Genomic DNA, 22,434 nt, shown 5'->3' with positions numbered 1-22,434 from the left:
TTTAGCCAGGGAGTGGTAATTCTGTGGAATGCATTGCCACAGGCGGCTGTGGAGGCCAAGTCATTGGGTATACTTAAGACAGATGTTGATAGATTCTTGATTAGTTAGGGAATGAAGGGAGATGGGAGAAAGCAGGAGATTGAAGCTGAGAGGAAAAATGGATCAGCCTTGATGAAATGGCAGAGCAGACTGAATGGGCCAAATGGCCTAATTCTGCTCCTATATCTTATGGTCTTATACATAACACCTAGCACCACTTTATGAGACTGACCAAGATGGTGCTGGTGAACCACAGTGATGTGTTGCAGGCTGCTTACAACACTTCTAAATATACTTCTGAATTACTCTCACTCCAATCTGCAGACTGTAATTTCCCTTTAAGGAACATACTTTTGAACCATCTTAATGAACTTGCATTTTCACGATCTTCTGAAGGACTCGGCAGATTTAACTCTCAAGCATTCAGGTATGACACATTTACGCACACAAAGCCACGGCCAAAAGAGAGGAAGAAGGGTAGGAATCCAATTAGACTGAAATGACAAGGAATGAAACTCCCTCTGCCCAGCATCTTGTTAGCAAATGTACAGTTGCCAGAGAACAAGATTGAGGACATACGAGCAAAATTACTGTATTGGCAGGAAATGAGGAAGTGCTGTGTTCTGTGTTACACAGAAACATGGCTCACTCCAGATACGCTGGATACGTTAGTAAGACCTGAGGGCTTCTCAATACACTGAATATACTAGACTGCTGATTTGGAGAAGGCAAGGTGCGGAGGTCTGCGTTTCATGATAAACTCTCTGTGATGGTCGAACACAGTAGTCTTGTCATACTCCTGTTCCGATGATTAAGTGTTAACCATTCTACTTATCAAGACAGCTCTCCTCCAAAGGCAAATGTTTAAAAAAATGCACTCAAAGTATTGAATGGTAAACAAGAAGCAGCCTACCCCGATGCCTTTCAAATCATAGTCAGGGACTTCAATTAGGCAGAAATCTCTGCCCAGTTCTTAGCGACATAACACCTGCAGCACCAGGAGTCTCAACACACTCGACCACTGTTACACTACAATTAGGAGTGCCTACTATTCCATGCCCAGAACACCTACTGTAAAACCTGATCACTGGACTGTCCTCCTCCTACCTGCATACAGTAGAGGCTAAAGAGTAAGGGTCCGGAGAGAAGGACAACAAGGAGGTGGTCGCGGGAGGCTGAGAAGCGGCTACAGGATTGCTTCAAGTCAGTAGACTGGGCCATGTTCAAGGACTCTGAATCTGAATCAGGTTTAATATCACTGGCGTATGTCACAAAACGTGTTGTTTTGAGGCAGCAGTACATTGCAATACATAATAACTGTAGATTACAATTACAATAAGTATATATAAAAAATAAATTAAGTAGTGCAAAAAGAGAGGGGATAAAATGGTGAGGTAGTATTTGTGGGTTCATTGTCCATTCAGGAATCTGATGGTGCTCATGAAACATTGAGTGTGCGTCTTCACTCTCCTGTGTCTCCTCCTTGATGGCAACAATGAGAAGAGGGCATGTCCTATGTGATGAGAGCCGTAATGATGGATGTCATCTTTTTGAGGTATTGCCTTCTGAAGGTGTCCCGGATGCTGGGGTGGCCAGTGCCCATAGTGGAGCTGGCTGAGTTTACAACTTTCTGCAGCTTTTTCCAACTCATCAGAGGATCTGAACGAATACATGATAGTTGTCACGGACTTTATAAAAACTGTTGTAGACAAGTGCCTCCCCACAAATTCATTCAGATTCTCCCCTAACCAGAAACCCTGGATAAACAGTGAGATCCACAATTTGCTGAAGGCCAGATCAGTGGCATCTAAGTTACATACAAGAGGCCCAGTACAATCTCCAGTAAGCCACTTCACATGCAAAGTGCTTGACAGCCATGGCAGAACTTAAATGCTATCACTTCAAACAAAGTGAAACCAAGTGACGTAGGTGACAACAAGGGGCTTTGCTCCCAGATGATCTCATTGCCTTTTCTGCTCGCTTTGACCATCAAACCTTGGAGACACCTTCACAAACTCCTGCAGCCCAGAGGACCCTGTGATTTCAGTCTCTGAGGCCGAATTGCGAGCATGCTGCAGAAGGGTGAACCCACAGAGTGCATTCAGCCCAGACGGAGTACCTGGCCGAGTACTAAAGAACTGTGCTGGTCAACAGGTTAATGTGTCCACCAATATCTTTAATATCTTTAACCACTTGCTTCAGCAGTTTGAGGTACTCACCGAGTTCAATCAGGCTTCAATCATACCAGTGCCAAGAAGAACATGGTGACTTGCCTCAGTGACTATCATCCAGAAGCACTTACATCCACTGTGCACCACAAGGCTGTGTGCTTAGCCCCCTCCCCTGCTCTACTTACTTTATGCTTATGACTGTGAGGCTAAGCACTGCTCCAATGCCATACTTAAGTTTGCCAATGACACCACTGTCATTGGCTGAATCAAAGGTGGTGATGGATCAGGAAGACCAAGAAGATGATTATTGATTGCAGGAGGAGGAATCTGAGGGTCCATGATCAGGTCCTCAACGGGGGAAAACAGAGGTGGAGAGGGTCAGCAATTTTAAATTCCTCAGTATTATTATTTCAGAGGATCTGACCTGGGTCTAGCACATCTGCCGTTACAAAGAAAGCACGGCAGCATCCCTACTTTCTGAGAAGTTTACAAAGATTTGGCACACCATCTAAAACTTTGACAGACTTCTATAGATGTGTGGTAGAGAATTTATGACTGGTTGCATCATCGCCTGGTATGACAGCATAAGACCATAAGGCATAGGAGCAGAATTAGGCCATCTGTCCCATCGAGTCTACTCCGCCATTCAGTCATGGCTGATCCCTTTTTTCTATCTCCTCCTCAACCCATTTCTTGGCCATCTACCCGTAACCTTTGATGCCATGTCCAATCAAGAACCTATCAATCTCTGCCTTAAATACACCCAACGACCTGGCCTCTACAGCTGCATTTCGCAACAAATTCCACAAATTCACTAGCCTTTGGCTAAAGAAATTTCTCTGCATCTCTCTTTAGCAAGGGCGTCCCTCGACCTGAGGCTGTGCCCCCTTGTCCTACACTCTCCCACCATGGGAAACATCCTTGTCCTTTTACAGAAAATCCTACAAAAAGTAATGGATACAGCCCAGTTCATCGTGAGTAAAACATTCCCCACCATTGAGAACATATCTACAGAGTGATGTTGCAGGAAAGCAACGTTCATCATCAACACCCAGGCCAATCTCCCTTTTCACTGTTGCCATCAGGAAGGTGGTTCAGGAACCTCAGGTCCTGCAGCACCAGGTTCAGGTACAGTGATTACCTCTCAACCATCAGGCTCTGGAACCAGAGGGGATAACTTCACTCACCCCAACACTGAACCATTCACACAACCTATGGACTCAACTTCAAGGACTTTTTATCTCATGTTAACAATATTTATTGCTTATTTAATAACAATTATTACTATTATTATTTCTTTATTTCCTTGTCTTTCTTTTTGTATTTTCACAGTTTTTTTTTGCACATTGGTTGTTTGCCTGTCCTGTTGGGGTGGTCTTTCACTGATTCTATTGTGTTTCTTGTACTTACTGTGATTGCCTGCAAGAAAATGAATCTCAGAGTTGAATATAGAGACATACGCGTATCTTGATAATAAATTTCATTTTAACTTTGAACATACAAACAGTTAATTGTATGATTTCTTTTATATGTATATATTGTGGTTTTATGTTGTTTCTTTGTTTTGTTCTTTAGGCTTATTGTGTTTTTATGCTGCATCAGATCCAGAGTAACAGCCATTTCCACCTCCTTTACACTCCTGTTCTGAAGAGTGACAATACACAATACAGAACGCTCTCTGTGGAGAGCATTCTAACTGGTTGCATCAGCCTCTGGTATGGAGGGACCTCTGCACAAGATCGGAAAAATCTGCAGGAAGTTGTGAACTCAGCCAGCACCATCATTGGCACCAGCCTCCCCAGCATGGAGTACAGCTTCAAAGGCAAAACTTCAAAAAAAAAATGCCATCCATTAATAAGGACCCCCACCACCCAGGACATGCCCTCTTCTCATTGATAGCATCAAGGCGGTACAGGGGCCTGAAGGTATACACTCAAAGTTTCAGGAACATCTTCTTCCTCTCTTCCATCAGATTTCTGAATGGACAATGAACCCCCGAACACTACCTCACTATTCCCCCCTCACCTTTCTTTTTACACTACTTACTTAATTTTCTTTAAAAAATATGTACTTATTGTAATTTATAAATGTTATTATTACGTATTGCAATGCCCTGCTGCCACAAAACAAAAAAACTTCACGATATATGCCAGTGACATTAAGCCTGATTCTGAATCTTGGTCAAGAGGAAAAAGGTTCTGAATGTGGAGGAAGGGGAAGGGAGGCCCTCATCATCTCCTTATAGATTAAAAACTATTTAAAATTAGACCACAAGACATAGGAGCAGAATTAGGCCGTTCGAGAAAAATGTAAACTGCTCTGTCCTTTTTCTATTCACCATGGTACAACTTAAATGCTTTATATAAAATTCCCCACACGAGGGAGATATGTTACAATAAATGGCCAAGCAATTACATTACAAATCACAACAGAATTGATCTACAAATGTGATTCTGTAGTTAGTCAACCAACAGTGCCTTCTGGAGTTTTGCTCCAGGTTCTATGTACTTCTGAAAGGCAAATGCAAAGATATTAAATTATACAAGTTTTTTTTACATCAGTTATATCAAATTATTCTATGCAGACAAACCCTTCAAATGGAACCTGCCTTGCACAGTGAAACAAGCTTTATCTGGACTCTACTGGGGAACTAGAGGAATTCATCTTCTTCTAAGTAGGCTTCATGATCGCAGCCTCAGCCAAGCCAATGTGCTCAGCACCTGATCCCTCTCTCGAATTAACTCCAGCTTCAACCCTCTCTGAAAGAGACACATTCATCCGCAATCATCTCCCCAGCTCCCAAAACTCCTCAATGCACTGTTTAACTGACTTCCTCCCCTGTACATTCCATTCCACAGTGGTGAGAGCCCATGGCAAAATGGTTCCCCAAGTACAGATTCAAGCAAAGTTAAATCATGTAAATTGATAATGCATTAAGTTAAAATGTTAAGTATTTTAAATATAGAAGTCCTAGAAAGTGTTGACAGGAAATACAACTAAGCTAATAAGGGTGAATCAGTGCTATCGACCCAGTGCTAGCTGGGCTGGTGAATCTGCGGAATTCGTTGCCACGGACAGCTCTGGAGGTCAAGTCACTGAATATATTTAAAGCAGAGGTTGATAGATTCTTGATTAGTGAGGGTGTCAAAGGTTATGATGAGAAGACAGGAGAATGGGGTTGAGAGGGCAAGACTAAATCAGGCATGACAGAACGGTGGAACAGACTCGATGGGTCGAATGGCCTAATTCTGCTCCTATGTCTTGTAGTCTAATTTTAAATAGTTTTTGATCTATAAGGAGATGATGAGGTGTGGGGAATTTTGCTAAAGAATTTTGCTGACCATGATGTTCCTTTGCATGATACATTTAGTTAGTCCTCCTCCCTGCTTCACTGCCCTCAGCCTGCACCTTGTGAGCATTTATCAAAATCTATGATGTTGCCTGTGATAATTAGAATAACCTACACAGAAGTCCATCTCTTGTTATGCTAGACAGAAGCCAAACTGGCACTAAATAGGCTTACAGATACCAAGCATTGCAAGGGAAGACATTATCCAAACAGTTTGCCTTTCAGAACTGCCACTACGCATTACAGCGTTAATGTGAAATAGAACAGGTCATTTCAGTATTCGCATTAACATTCTGAGGCACACCACTGGGCTACGTTAGCAGGACTGGCAGTGAGGAGGAGTCTGTGACCCACCTCTTTGCACACTGTCAGTTTGCAGAGAGGGTGTGGAGGAGGATGGATGGGCTAGTGTCACGTTTCATCCCCAGCAGCTGCGTAACAGAGGACTCTGATCTACGGGCTGTCCTGGGGACACACACGGAGACCAACATCCGGTGCTGCTGGCAGATCATCAACCCGGTGAAAGCCGCTCTTTGGTCGGCCTGAAACTTGATGATCTACCAGCACATGGAGATGTCTGTGGGAGAATGCTGCCGACTGGCACATTCTCGGCTGCAGGAGTACGTGCTGAGGGTCGCACTGAAACTCGGTGCAGCCACCGCAAGGGCCCGGTGGGGAAGGACCACAGTATAGGTTTCTCCACCCGTGGGAGTGTGAGGGGTCGGGTGGCAGGGAGTATACCCCTCAACAATGATGTGGTAAGGTGAACAACTGGAGTGCCACGTGGGTGGCCATAAGTATGGATATGTACAGACTACGGTGGAAACGTATGTAAGGGATGGAAAGTTATGGAATGGTTTATTGTATATAATTTTATTTGTGAATAAAGTATATTTTGAAATAATAAAAATTTATGACCTGAACACTGAAATATACAGTGAAATGCATTGTTTGCGGTAACGACCAACATGACCCAAAGATGTGCTGGAGTCAGCCCACAAGTGTTGCCACACTGTCCGTCGCTAACATAGAATGTCAACCGTGCTTGGCAGGGCAACAAAAAATACACCAAGCAACAAATTAACATCAGCAACACAAGCCCCATTCCTCCTCCCAAATAAATAATGGTTTGGCTCTGAAGGAGCCAAAGACTTTGATGAAGCATTTAGGTCAGGGGTTCCCAACGTGGGATCCACAGCCCCTTTGCTTAATGGTATCAGTCCATGGCATAAAAAATGTTAGGAACCCCTGCTATAGATTAATTCGGCAATCCTTCAATCTAGATGGATGATACGTCCAAGCAACTGTCCACTGAATTCAAGAAGTGGGGTGCAGTAGATGCACATGTCTGTATAAATGGTGCTGAGGTGCTGTAGGCTGAGAGTGTCACATTGCAGAGTGTAAATATCACCAATAATTTGCCCTGGTCAAACCAAATGTATGTTATAGTCAAGAAAGTTCACCAATGCCTCTACTTCCTCAGATAGCTAAGGAAAGTCAACACATGCCCTTTGGTTCTTATCAATTTTAGACCACAACAAAAAGAAGCAAAATTAGGCCATTTGGCCCATACAGCCTGGTCTACCATTTGATTATGGCTGATTTATTCCCCCCCCAACCCCATTTTCCTGTCATCTCCCTGTAACCTTTGATGCCTTTACTCTTCAAGAATCTACCAACCTCCGTCTTAAATATACCTAATAGCTTGGCTTCCACAGCTGTCTGTGGCAATGAATTCCACAGATTTACTAGCTTCCAGCTATAGAAATTCCTGCTCATCTCTGTTCTTTATTCTAAGGCTGTGCCCTCTAGTCTTAGACACTCTCACTACTGGAAACATCTGCTCCACATCCACACAATCTAGGTTTTTCAATTTGTACAGATGTACCAAAGAAGGCAATCTACATCGATGCATCACAGCATAGTATGGGAACTGATTTTGCAAGGAATTACAGAGAGTTGTGAATTCAGCCGACTGCATACCGAAAACCAGCCTCCCCCTCCATTGAATCTGGCTACACTCCCTGCTGCCACAGGAAAACTGCCAATGTAATTAAAGACCACCTCAGGGATGAAAAACATAAATTGCTGGAAATTGTTCCACATCTTTTCTTTTAAGCATAAAAATAATACGCTGGGTCACCTGAACATTGTTTGTGAAAGTCAAATAGTACAACAATCGAGAGGTTCATAAGACCATTTTGTCAGATTATGAGGTGACAAGCTAAGACGTTTTCTTCTGACACACTTACAGGTGTAACAATGAAACAGGTGCAGACTTTGCACCACATAACTAATAAGCACTCTTCCAAATACTGGAAAGTGTTGCAAGGTAGGATGCAGTATTGATGGGGCAGGGGTCAGATAAGCTGGTGAAGAAGTGAACATAGGAGGCCTGTTCTTTGTGCTGGTGGGGCGGGGGGGCGGGGGATGTACAGGTCCTCCAGTCTATAACATGGTACTCTTGGCAGGAGGCTGTTTGCAAAATAATCTTTGGGGCATGTACATTCAGCTGACAAATTCCCACACATTGAGAAATGTTGCAATGATGCCAAATACTTATGTATACACTAGAAAAGTTTCATTTCTTATTTAGAGATACAGCATAGTAACATGCCCTTCTAACCCAATCCACCCAATGATACCCATTAGAATTAGAATTCTATATTTTTTACATCCGTCTCACAACATGAGGGGGTAAAACTCTCTACGTTGCATCTCTGTCGCTATGTACAAACTTTAAAGAAGGGAAATGTGGGAGGATATAGCCCAAACTCTGAGATTGCATACATAATTGTTTTGTATATATAGATGCGCAGTTAGATATACAATCAGATCAATGTACAGTCAGATATGGAATCAGATCAATATGTATTGATAAATCTGATGGCCTGATGAAAGAAGCTGTCCCGTAGTCGGTTGGTCCTGGCCTTAATGCTGCGGTACCGTTTGCCAGACGGAAGCATGTGACCAATTAACTTATTAACCCATACATGCTTGGAATGTGGAAGGAAACTGGAGCATAGGGAGGAAACCCACGTGATCAGGGAAAGAAAATACTCCTACAGTCAGCAGAAGGGATTGACCCGGGTCGCTGCCGCTGTAACAGCGTTACGCTACTGTGCCGCTCTAAAGGAGAAAAGAAAATAAAGTCTTCTCTCTTTGGATATGAAGTTTGAGCTAACTCACAAGGTAACCAGATGTGACAGAGATCAGCAGCGACAGCTGGAACAATCAGAGGTTGGGCACCATGGTTAGCACGACGCTATCTCGGCTCGGTGTGTCGGAGTTTGTTGTTCAATCCCAGCGTCTTCTGTAAAGAATCTCTGTGTGTCCTCCCTGTGGAATGCATAGGTTTTCCCCAGGTGCTCCGGTTTCCTCCCACAGACCAAAGATGTACTGGGTAGGTTAATTGGTCGTTGTGAATTGTCCCGTGATGAGGTGAGGGCTAATCGGAATTGTTGGGGATTGCTGGGCAGTGGGGCTTGAAGAACTGAAGAGGCCTATTCTGCACTCTATCACTAAATAAAATATAGATATAAAATTACCATAATCGTAACCTCCATGGGAAAAACTATCACAACATTTGAAATTATAGTTGCGATAACAGGATTTCAGTGAGAAGTAATATCTCTTTAAGAAGTACAATTTTAGAAGGAGGCGTAACCTAAACCTGGCTCTGGTTTAAAGTCGAAACCCTGCATGCTGCATGACAATTGACACGATAGCGTAGCGGTTAGCACAACACTCTACAGTGCCAGTGACCCGGGTTCAATTCCCACCACTGTCTGTAAGGAGCTTGTATACTCTCCCAGTGACTGCATGGGTTTCCTCCAGATCAGATCCTTCACATTCCAAGAATATACTGGTAAGGGTTAGTGAGTTGTGGGCATGCTATTTTGGTGCTGGAAGTGTGGAGACACATCCTCGAACTGTGTAAGCCATTGACACAAACCAGTGTATCTCACGGTGCGTTTCAATGTGACAAGTTATCTTTTCTTACCTTCTGAGGGTGTTTAAACCCAGAAGAAAATGTGTTAGTGTGAACTTTTTGAAAAGCGAAGCGAATTTCCTGTTGTGACCTCAGATGCATTGAAATGTGTTACATTGCACAGTTCTGGGTTAGCAGTTTGAGTTTTGGAGCTGTGTGAACACATTTCTGATGCATGATGTCTTACTGTAGCTAGCTTCACAGAAACAAATTGGTTTTCCGTAAGTGAACACAAATTACTTTTACACTGCTGCCAATGTTACATAACTCCATCATTCTGTTTGCACAAAAGAAAAAGGATAGAAATTTATTAAGGGTCAAAATGCACATCATTACCAGCTACCATGAGTGTGATTAAAGATCTCATCACATTGCTGTTCAATGTGAAAGAGTAAAGATTGGCTTTATTTGTCACATGTACATGGAAACACAGAGTGAAATGTGTCATTTGCGTCAGACCGAATCAGCGAGCGTCGCAATGCTCCGGGCGCCATCACAGCACGCCCACAACTTACTAACCCTAACCCAAATGTCTTCAACGTTCAAAGTACACTTATTATTAAATATGTATGCAGAATACAAGTCTGAGATTCATCCTCCCACAGGCAGCCATGAAAGAAAGAAACATCATGGAACCCGTTCAAGAAAACATCAAACATCCAACGCTCAAAAAAAGAACAAATTGCACAAACGGCAAAAAGCAAGCGGACAACACACAGAATATCAAACATCAAACCAGGAGACCAGTGGTACTCAGTTTAGTTCAATTCAGCACTGCGCCCACTAGCCAATGCAGGCAAGGCCATTGCTCACCGAAGCGCCCAATCCGCATCAATTGCCGTGATCAAACCACTCAAAAACTGAAGCACTCAGAGGAAACCCATGCAGTCAAGGGGAGAACGTACAAACTCCTTACAGTCAGTGGCCCGATTGGTGATCAGTGATGCTGTAAAGTGATTGTGCTGACCATTACGCTACCGGGCCGCTTTGTGCAACATGCTTAGTTGTTCAGAAAGTATAGGATCTATCAGAGGGCAAATTTCAGAACTGACGGACTTGAGTACTATGCGGTGCTGACAACTGAGGCAGTTATTCAAAACTGCTAGCAACAGAACAGATCTCTGCGGTAAACAGATACATCAGGGAGACCAGTAACATCTCCACTGCTTCCACAACTTGAAGTAATCATTTACCACAGTAGAAAGTTAAGATAATTTAGACAAAAATATCACCAAAACTGCTGACAGGTTCATTTTATCATCATCCCTGAGGCCTGACTGGTCATTTTGTCAGGGAAGAGGGGACTGGGGAGGCTTTTGAATGTAAGAAGGCCTAGTACCAGGAGCCAGTAGTGCAGTGCCAGAGACAGGGGTGGAGGGCACGACGTGAGCCTATAAAGGTGGGATATAGAGGTTTTACTGGTGGCTCGATCTGCAGAACCTGCTCTCCCCTTGGCATTACAGGGGCTGTGAAGAAAAGAGCCATCAGGACTGTCACAGAGGCTGCTGAGCGAGCCTTCAGAGGGCGATGGATCAAGAGGTGTGACCCATGGACCAATGCTGCTGGGACACAAGCCAGGGCCTGATCAACCCTGGCTGATTGCATGGGCAAGACTGTCTGATGCTGAAAGAGCCAAAACACCTAATGATCCCAGGTTATATCACTGATGGTGTGTCCCAGTGCATCCTAGGATGTATCTCAGCAGCAACATAACAGCCACACAGTAATAAAACATGGAAAAAGGTCTTCCAGCCCTTAGTTTGTCCATAGTAGCACTAAGCTAGTCCAACCTGCCCACGTTTGGCCCATATCCTTCAAAACCTCCCCTATCCATATACCTATTCAAATGTCCTTTGAACTTTGTATTGTCCCAGCCTCAAACACTTTCTCTGAATGTTCACTCCACTTGCCCCACCACTGAACTGCTCACACAATCTATAGACTCACTTTCAAAGACTTTTCACCTCATATTCTCGATATTGATTGATTTTTTTTATATACATTTGCGCAGTATATTGTATTTTGTACATTGGTTGTTTGTCCCTCCTGTTGGGTGCAGTCTTTCATTGATTCTTTTGTTTTTCTTGTATTTACTGTGTATGCCCGCAAGAAAATGAATTTCAAGGTTCTATATGGTAACATCTATGAACTTTGATAACAAATTTACTTTGAACTTTGAACTCTGTGTGAAGTTGCCCCATAGATCCATTTAAAATCTTTCCCCACACACATTGAACCTAAGTTTTTAGTTTTCCAGCCCTGGGAAAAATACTGTCGTGCATTCACCCTATCTCAGCCCCTCATGAATTTATACATGTCTATAAGGTCACCCCTCAGTCTCTTGTGCTCCAAAGAATAATCCTAGCCTACTCAGCCTCCCCCTACAATTAAAGCCCTTGAGTCTTGGCGGCATCCTTATAAATCTTTACTTTTTCCAGTTTAATGATATCTTTCCTGTAACAGAGCAACCAAAACTGTACGTGATATTCCAAGTGTAGTCGTACGAACGCCTTAACTTTCACTAGGAAAAAAATAACAAACCTAACCCGACCAACACCAATTTATTTCTCATCCACCACCTCCTTTTCCTACAGCTTCTTATATGAGAATATTAGTTTAATTTTAATTCTGTCCAGAGCACAAGATACCTATCGAAAGAGAAACCTTCGGGAGCTGATTTTAGTTTGGACATTTGATTGGGCAAATCTCTGACCTAATTTCCACAGAAGACTCAATTATTTGTGGTTCTGAGTTTGGGAATGAGTTGGATTTGGCAATTTAAATGCTGGCTGCCGGCTTCTGGACACAGGTCCACTGGAATGTTAATTTATTGGGAAGAACTTGTGTTTATATATATTGTAATCCTCCAACTTTACTGAAGGGCTGCTTTTCCAGTGAAATATTATGAGGAGCTGTTGCTGCGGTAACCAAGAAAAACAGGAGAGCTAATTTGTGTACTGCATCAACAGCATTTGTAGGATTTGTAGGATTCCCAAATGTGCTAAAGATTGACTGGTAACTGAGAAGAAAACAAACATATCCTTATTCTGATTCTTGGACCAATCTAGTAAAATTTAGGATTTCTGTCTAAGCAATCTAGCTGCCCTGCTTCACCACCCACACCGAAGCAATATAAACACGAGATTCTGCCGAAAAACTTAATCAAGACTGAAACGTTCAAAATTCAAAGTAAATTTACTATCAAAGTATATATATGTCACCATATACAACCCTGACATTTCTTTTCTTGCAGGCATTCACAATAAATACAAGAAATACCACAGCATCAATGTAAGACTGCACCCAACAGGGCAGACAATAACCAACAATAAAACAAGCTGTGCAAACACAAATAGAAAAGAAAAAAAGAAATAGTAGCAATAATTAATAAACAAGCAATAAATATCAAGAACATGAGATGAATAGTCACTGATGGTGAGTCCTTAGGTTGTGGGAACAATCAGTGATGGGGTGAGTGAAGTTATCCCCTCTGGTTCAGGTAGCATCTATGGAAAAGAATAGAGTCAACGTTTCAGTCCTGATGAAGGGTCTCGGCCCAAAATGTCAACTCTCTATTCCTTTCCATTGATGCTACCTGACTTGTTTAGTTCAGATCATTTTATGTATGCGACACTAGCTCATTGTTTTTGCTCTCTTTGTGCATTACCTTTTTTGCATATTTAATTTATAGAATATTTTGTATATTACACTGTTCTGCTGCCACAAATCAATAAATTTCACGATATATGGTAGTGATAATAAATAAACCTGATTCTCATTCTGACACAAGCGGATGCAGGTGCTGATATCTGGAGAAACAACCAACCTACTGAAGGAACTCAGCTGTCGAGCAGCATCTGTAGGGGATGTATGATGTCAGTCCTAAAGCAGCATTTTTACCCAAAACATCCACAACCATTTCTCCCCCCACCCCCATAGATGTACCTCCTGCAGACTGTCAGAAGCTGTGAAGAAATGGGAAACCTTCAAAGAGAAACTTTTTAACATTTTAGGACCTATGTTGGACCCTGGATATTAACATGTTTCTGATATATTGGATTCATACTCATTTTCAATTGCAAACAAGCCAACTTAAAGGGTCTACCGTTCTTACTTGGTCTGTGCCTTTACGTGGCATTATGATTGACTCTTAATTGTCCTCTGAAGAGGACAAGCAAGTCACTCAGTTATGTAAACCGCTATAAACTGGACAAGGATGAAGAAGGCACAACAGCAGCTCAACTTTCTTAGAAGTTTGCATAGATTCAGTATGTCGCCTAAAACTTTGACGAACTTCTATAGATGCACAGCGGAGAGTATCTGAGCTGGTTGTGTCACAGCTTGTCATGGAAACACCAATGGCCTAAAGAAGAGTCTACAGAGAGTGGTGGATACAACCCTGTCCATCACAGGCAAAGCCCTCCCCATCAGTGAGCACATTCATATGGAGCACTGCCACAAGGTAGCAGCAGCCATCATCAAGGACCCCCACCATCCAGGCCATGCCCTCTTCTTACTGCAACCATTGGGAAGGAAGTACAGGAGCTTTTGGTCCTACAACACCAGATTCAGGTACAGTGTTTACCCTTCAGGCTCCTGAACCAACATGGTCACTCAGCAAAACTCATACATCTACATTCTATATACACATATACATACACACAGGGATTTCTATATAGGGCCATTGGTTAATTGGGGCAGCCACTTATTTGGGACAACACTTAAAGAACAGTAACTAATCGAGAAAATAATTGGGATTTCCTTTGTTTTTCTGGGAACACTATGCTATTTGACTGTGGCAGGAGATTGTTGCCAAACATTTTCTAACTTGCATCAGTCACATGCATGTTGTGTGGCCGTTAAGATGCTACACCGTGCTTAAACCAAACAGTTGTTAAATAGCATCACTTGTGTGCTTGTGTTCAAAAAGTGGTGATTTTTGTCACTGATAATTGGCAAGTAATAAATAGTCAGAACTATTTTGCTCAATGCAGTTTCAAGCATTCAGGCTTCGAGATGCCAGAAACAGCTGGGACTGAAAATGAAGTAATTGCACTTCTTCAACAAGTTAGGAACAATGAAGTGAGGGACCATGAAGAATTTGAAGGTATTGACAATCATCTTGAATGTTACAATGAAAATGAAGGTTAGGAGGATGCAATCATGGAAAGCATTGTATGAAGGTAGTCCATTATCTACACCAGGTGTTTGCACTGATTTTGTTCAATCAAAGAAGCATGTCAGCATACACAAAATAAATTTCTCCATCAATAGCTATGAAAAACTAATACACAGTTTTATAGTACTGTAGTAGTTTTGGTAGTATTCTAATTTATTCTGTATTTCATTTAAATACATTATTTGTTACTTGGTTAAACAGTAGTTTGACATTTTTATACCGTTTTAACTATTTCCATGACACGTCGGCCAATTGGGGTAGCTGCTTAATTGGGCCAAAATGTACTGGTCTTGATGTGTCCCAATTAACTAGAATTTTGTGTGTGTGTGTGTGTGTGTGTGTGTGTGTGTGTGTGTGTGTGTGTGTGTAGACAGACACACACACACACACACACAATTTTATATATTTTTTTAAATTTGCATCATTTATTTTGTATATTGGTTGGTTATCAGTCTCTATTATGTATATTTATAGTTTTTCATAAATTCTGTTGTATTTTCTGATTTTGCATGGAAATGTATATGGTGATATATACAGTAGACTCTTTGACCTTGAAGGTGGCAACCGATGATCAGCAGCTGAGTGGTGGATATACAGACTTAGCCACATCAGTGAATGAAACTAAAAGTGATGGACAAGCAAGGCCTCTCATATCAAATTGATGTTTGAAGAGAAGATAATTCCACAGATGACCGCCAAGCACCAGAACTACGAAAACAGGCAGGATGACAATTAATGTCAGATTTTAAAATATATTTTTTTTAGGTGTTCATGTGATGAATAGAAAACATTGTCAATAATTCAGAACTTCATTCACCATGAAAATTGCTTCTGTCTGGAATTAGCTCATCAGATTATTTCATGCTTAATAAATCTGAGGGACAGTCACTTCTGGAACAGTGTATCGTGACACACAGTTAAGTTCACTGTTTCAGGAGACACCCTCCAGTCAGAGGTGCCTTTAAATCATCTGACTTTCTCCTACTTTATTCCATTATTACCCTTAATACATTTGGCCTTGTTGGAATGAGGCTCCATGTCTTACCCAATTAGATGACCTTCAGTACATGAGCCTTGTTATAATTTCAACCACGGACAGTGTTATAGTTGAATGTGACCACATTCTCTCTCAACACTCAAAGAATAACTATAGATTCACTGTCTTACAACATTATCAATCTAGGTTGTTTCTAAGTCTTCAAATAGCAACTTACTCAGTGTTGTTTTGTGAACTACACATGGTTCTAGCAGGGATCATGACAGCAGTACACTTGCACCTTTCACAAACTCAAGGATATCTCAAAGTAAATGTAGTTAAAGTTCAAAGTGTGATATATCACCATTAATTACCTTGAGATACATTTTCTAGCAGGTATTCACAGTAGAAAGGAGAAATACACCAGAGTCAATGAAAAACTACACACGAACAATGTCAAACAACCAATGTGCAAAAGAAGACAAAATGCAAATAAAAAATGGTACATAAATAAGTAATGTTGTAATAGGTATTCAGGAAATCAATTTCCACATGATCAAGATCAAACACCAATCTGATAAGTCAAATGATTCTTATTCTATTTATTTATATTTGTTCTGGATTTCTTCATTTCTGCCACTGCTTAAATATGGTTTGAGTATGAACCCAGCAGAGAGACTTATGATACTCTGTGCCCTCCTGGATGGCCCATTGCTTCTACAGGGCCATAAGACATAGGAACAGAATTAAATCATTCTGCCCATCGAGCCTGCTCAGTCATTCCATCATGGCCACTTTATTTTCCCTCCCAACTCCATTCTCCTAACTTCTCCCCGTAACCTTTGACACCCTTACTAATTAAGTACCTATAAATTAAGTAGCCTCCTCAGCCATCTGTGGCAATGAATTCCACAGACTCACCACCCTCTGGATGAAGAAATTCCTCACCACCTCTGTTCTAAAGTAACATCCTTGTAATTCCAGCACATCCTTTCTTAAACAAGGGGCCCAAAACTGCTTAAAATACTCCAAAGGTGAGCCTGACCAATGTCCTATAAAGCCTTGGCATTACATCCTTGCACCTAGTATTCCAAAGGGGAGGATGAGGCAACCATGGCAGGCAAGGGAAGTCAAAGACAGCATAAAAGTAAAAGAGAGGGCATATTATATTGCAAAAATTACCAACAAGCCAGAGGATTGGGAAGATTTTTACAAAACAACAATCTGTAACCAAAAACCTTAAGGTGTCACCATGTACCACCTTGAGATTCTTTTTCTTGAAGACATTTACAGGGAAGTAGAGAAATGCAATAGAATTTATGAAAACTATACAGAAGCAAAGACCGACAAACAACTGTGGTAATAGGCCCTTCTGCTCCAACGAACCTGTGCCACCTAATTACACCCTTGTAACCAATTAACCTACTGACCTGTACATCTTTGGTATGCATGAGAAAAGCCAGGCAATCACGGGGAACACATACAAACTCCGTACAGACAGCGGCAGAATTGAACCTGGGTCACTGGCGCTGTAACAGTGTTACGCCAACTTCTACGCTATCACGTCACCCCATTCTTTCATCATTCTACAGAGAATTTAGACAAACAAAATAATTTTAAGGTCTCCAAATAAACCCTGATGTCCACTGAAGCTGCACTTACCCATAATAATCCAAGTAAGTGTACAGGAGATAGCGCAGCTCATGCTTCAGGCAGTAGAGAATGAAACAGCCATGGAAATCAAGTCCTTCGCTGGACTGATACTCTGGAACCAGCTGAGGGTCTTGCATCACTCCCCCCGTGCCACTAAGCCTTGTCAAGAGCTGCCCAAAGTCTGCAAGCTCTGATGGGATGAATACCTGTTTTCTGTTTTAAAAAATACAAAAAAATATAATTAATGACAAATTGCAAATTATTAAAAAACTCCTAACTTTCCCTATTTACAGACAAGTAAACACATTTATTATAGTTCTTATTTGGAGATACAGCATGGTTATAGGCCTTTCTGGGCCATCAGTCTGCACTGCCCAATTACATTTATGTGACCAATAAACCTACTAACCCATATTGTCCTTGGACTGTGTGAGGAAACCAGATCATCCAGAAAACCCACGCGGTTGTGGGAGAATGTACAAACTCCTTATAGACAGCGGCGGAAATGGAACCCAGGTTCGTGGCGCTGATATAGTGTTACACTAACTGATGAGCTATGGTGTCGTCCAAAACAAATTAGGTGCTGCAGTGGGCCACTCAGCCCTTCAAACGTGCTCTGCTAGGTAACGGTACCATGGCTGATTACTCGTCCAGACTTCAAAGAAAAAGATTATGGCTGTCATGGTTCCAGTGTTTGGAAACTTCTTGTTGTAAGTTGCTAACTGGCTGAATAACAGTGGGGTGACATAGAGCCGTAGTGATTAGCACGACGCTATTACAGCTCAGGACATTGGAATTAGGAGTTCAGTTCCGGCGTTCTCTGTTAGAAGTTTGTACGTCCTTCATGTGAGTGCATGTGTTTCCTCCGGGTTTTCCGGTTTCCTCCCACAGTCCAAAGACCAATTAGTAGGTTAATTAGTCATTGTAAACTGTTCCATGATTAGGCTAGGGTTAAATAGGTGGGTTGCTGGGCGTCCTGGCTTATTGGGCCTGTTCCCCAATGTATCTCTAAATAAAGTAAAAGAACTCAAAGGGAAAGCAATGGTCAACCTGGATCTGTAGGTTCATGTCTGGCAATCAAGAGAATAGCTCAAAGAATGATATTTATAAAAGGTGTTTGAAACTTTAAAATATCTGGTACATGCATACTACAGTTCTTTGCCTCTGAAGTGGTTGTGATTGGCTTGCTTCTACCTCAGTCCTGTGGGCTCTGAGATGGGCAAGGAGTCCCAGGCAGGATCTGCACTCTGCTATCCAACTCCTGGCCAGAAATAGTTAAGTTACTGAGATCTCAGTCTTCTACTGGGGCATTTCAAAGGGCCATGGAGCACTACAGAAACAGGCCCTTCAGTCCATCTCGTCTTTGCTTTTCTGTTTTTCTGCCTGGTCCAATCAACCTAAGCCTGGACCATAGTCCTCCATATCCTCCCATTCATGAACTCATCCAAATTTCTCTTAAATGTTACAATCAAACCCACATTCACCACTTCTGCTGGCAGTTCACACCACCCTCTCAGTGAAGTCATCCACCCTCAGGTTCCCTTTAAATATTCTATTTTTTTCCCTTAACTCATGACCTCTAGTTCCGGTCTCACCCAACCATAGTGGAAAAAGCCTGCTTGCATTTACCTTATCTATACCCCTCATAATTTTGCATACCTCTATCAAATCTCCCCTTATTCTCCTACACTCCAGGGAATAAAGTCCTAATCTATTGAACCATTCTCTATATATCAGATCCCCACGTCCCAGCAACATCTCTGTAAATTTACTCTGTACTTTTTAAACAACATGATATTATATCAAAGAGTCAAAGGAATGTTTAAAGGCATAGCTTTTAAAGAACCTCTGAAAGGAGGAAATGAAATAGTAAATGGGCTGCTAGGTGAATTCCTTAAGGAATTCATTCCTTAGGTCCTTAAGAATAATTTGTTAAGCAATTGTTCTTTAGGTTCCTTAAGGTTGATATAGCCAGGGGTGGTTGTGTGGACAAGCTCCAACTAGCTATTAAATGCTCCTAATGGTGTGCATCTCAATTAGCCTCTGACAACAAGTCCAGCTCCTGGCCTTTACAGTTGCTTAGCTACTAAGTCCCACAGAACTGTTTCTCTGACAGGAGAAGGGGCAAGGCCTGGTTACTAGTGCCTTATAACCAGTCGCTTCAGGCAGATGGGGCTTGTCGGCCATGGTTAGCAGCTCATCCAGAAAAAAATCTCTGATCGCAAACCTCTGCTGCCTTGCAATTATACCCACTCATGGGGAAGGCTTTGGGAGTAAACCCCAAGGGAAAAATCTGGAGCTGGAGTCCCTGAGGAAGTCAAGTGTTGAGTTCAATGCTGACTGGTAACTCCTGTGACACCGCTGGTGCCAAACTGTATCGATCTCTGCCGTATTTCTTTGGATTCATCAGCTATGTGGAGAGGGGAGCCTGCTACATGGGCAATAGGTTGCACTCCATATCGTACTGCTCTGACTTGCGTATCATAGAGACAGCTGGGACACAACCAGAGAGCTTCCGCCACAGCCAAGAGCACAAGCAAACAAACTGCAGGAAAGGCACAAACAGGAGAAAATCTGCAGATGCTGGAAATCCAACGCAACACACACAAAATGCTGGAGGAACTCAGCAGGCTAGGCAGCACCTATGGAAAAGAGTAAGCAGTCAACATTTCGGACCAAAACCCTTCTTCAGAACTGGAAAGGAAGGGAAGTCAGAGTAGGAAGGTGGAGGGAGGGGTGGAAGAAATGCAAGGTGGCAGGTTATAGGTGAACAAGTGCCACACCTGCCCCTACCCCTCCTCCCTCATGATCATTGAGGGCCCCGAACAGTCCTTCCAGGAGAGGCGACACTTCACCTGTGGGTCGGTTGGTGTTGTCAGCGCTCCCAGTGTAGTCTCCTGTATATCGGTGAGATGCGAGCTAGATTGGGAGACCACTTTGCTGGGCACCTACACTTCCATCCCACAGAAAAAGTGGGATCTCCCTGTAGCCACTGATTTCAATTCCACTTCCCATTCCCATGCCAACATGCCAGTCTATAGTTTCCTCTACTGCCGTATGAGCCCACACTCAGGTTGGAGGAGCAACACCTTATATTTCATCTGGGTAGCCTCCAACCTGATGACATGAACATTGATTTCTCGAACCTCCGGCAATTGTCTCCTCCCCTCTCCTTCACTATTCCCCATTCCCGTTTCCCTCTCTCACCTTATCTCCTTACCTGTCAATCATCTCTCTCTGGTGCTCCTCCCCCTTCCCTTTCTTCCATAACCTTCTATCCTCTCCTATCAGATTCTCCTTCATCCAGCCCTTTATCTCTTTCACTAATCAAATTGCCAGCACTTTACTCCACACCCTCCTCCTCTCCTGGTTTCACCCATCACCTACCGCCTTGTACTACTTTATCCCTTCCCCTACCAGCTTCTTACCCTTCCTTTCCAGTTCTCAAAAAGGGCCTCGGCCCGAAACGTCGACAGCTTGCTCTTTCCTGCAGATGTTGCCTGGCCTGCTGAGTTCCCCCAGCATTTTGTGTGTGTTGCTGCAGGTAAGCAGTGCTTTGGGAATATACTGGAAAAGCATGCAATTTGTATTGGCACAGAGGCCATAGTATTTCAATTTGACTTCAAATTATTCTTGTAACCACATTCTGAATAGTGGAATGCTGACAAAGCACATTTTAAAATGCAAACAGAACTGTGGACTGGAGATATTAAAAGGTCTTAAACTTGTTGCCTGAAATTCTTGAGTCATAATTCTTTTTGTATAAAAAGAAAACATTAAACAGATAGGCTATTTTAACTTTTTTTTAACCCTACATACTAATCCTTTGAGAAAATTGTTTAAATAACCTGCCAGTGTCTATTCTGAAGATTATCAAATGTACAGAATGTTCGCCTTTACCATCAGAAATATAAAGCTCAAACGGTGTACATTAGTCAGGCCTCAGTCAGAGTATCGTCCTGTGTATAGTTCTGGTCACTACAATATAGGAGGGATGCCACATCGCTGGCGCATTTGCCAAGTATCTAGTCAAAGAGAAGATTGAGTAAGCTGGTGTTTGCTACTTTTGGAATAGAGATGGCCAAGGGGAAATTTCATTAAGGTGTGCACAATTATGATGGGCTGAAGTAAGATGACGAGGAAGGATCCATTTCCCCAAGGAGAAAGTTCACAATTAGGGGGCTGTATTAAAAAAGTTAAATATGATTCCTCCTTGGTCTGTGTTAAACTAAACTGGAAGTCTGTAAGACAAACTGCTGTTAGCTTGGAGAGGGATTGTTTTATTTATACAAGAAAACAAGTCTACAGCAATGTTTTGATAAGGTTACAGGAGAACAAGTCTACAGTCATCACAGTGGAAAAGAGTGAAAAACATGTTTTTCTGGGGAAGGCGAGGTACCAAACGCATGGAGAAGTACCAGTGTGAGGGGTTTTGAAGGGTATAAAATGGGGCACTTTCTTTGAGTTGGGAGGAACTGAGCTTTGTCTTAGGTTAGATCATAGCTGATGCTGAGATAAGGATCAGTACATTAAGGGAGTCAGGGTATGTCCAGACAGAGACAGAGACAAAGACAGGGAGGGAGAGAGAGACAGAGAGACAGAGACAGAGACAAAGACAGGGAGAGAGAGAGAGAGACACAGAGAGAGAGACAAAGACAGAGAGAGACAGAGACAGAGAGAATAAGAAAAAATAAACAGGCTGCGTGTGAGATTGTCACATCTGTGGCCTCTCTAGATCGGCTTGCTTAGTGAATGATAGCTAGTATTTTGATTTCTGTACTGCCACTCCTGTAAACTTACCTTTTCTTTCTGTATTGCATTTGTGTTAGTTCTGATAAAAAGTTTTCTTGTGGCCTTGAACACACGTGTCATCTCCTTTGTTTGTGTTTGTGAATACATATGTGAATAACCTGAGCTGAACCAGGAAAGAATACATAATAGATTTTAAATAATTTTCATTTACAGAGCCATGGGCTTAAAGAATTGCTGAAGAAGCATTTGGGAAATACGTCAGTTGGTGATTCAGACAGATTTTGTCATGCAAGTTCTATCGGATTTCTGGAGAATACTGCATGA

General features: G+C 42.3%; 1 protein-coding gene across 2 annotated transcripts in view; it reads right to left on the bottom strand.

Annotated features, from left to right (window-relative positions):
- The window catches only part of spg11 (SPG11 vesicle trafficking associated, spatacsin), a 208,412-nt gene that overhangs the window by 104,262 nt on the left and 81,716 nt on the right, over positions 1-22,434 (bottom strand). For both annotated transcript variants that reach the window (XM_063066206.1, XM_063066207.1), the window contains one exon: positions 17,368-17,571. In XM_063066206.1, the coding sequence (XP_062922276.1) occupies positions 17,368-17,571 (204 nt within the window). The remainder of the gene's footprint in view (positions 1-17,367; positions 17,572-22,434) is intronic.

This window comes from Mobula hypostoma, chromosome 13 (assembly GCF_963921235.1).
Source record: "Mobula hypostoma chromosome 13, sMobHyp1.1, whole genome shotgun sequence".
Classification (NCBI taxonomy): Eukaryota; Metazoa; Chordata; class Chondrichthyes; order Myliobatiformes; family Myliobatidae; genus Mobula; species Mobula hypostoma.
This window is presented reverse-complemented; position numbering and strand designations above follow the sequence as displayed.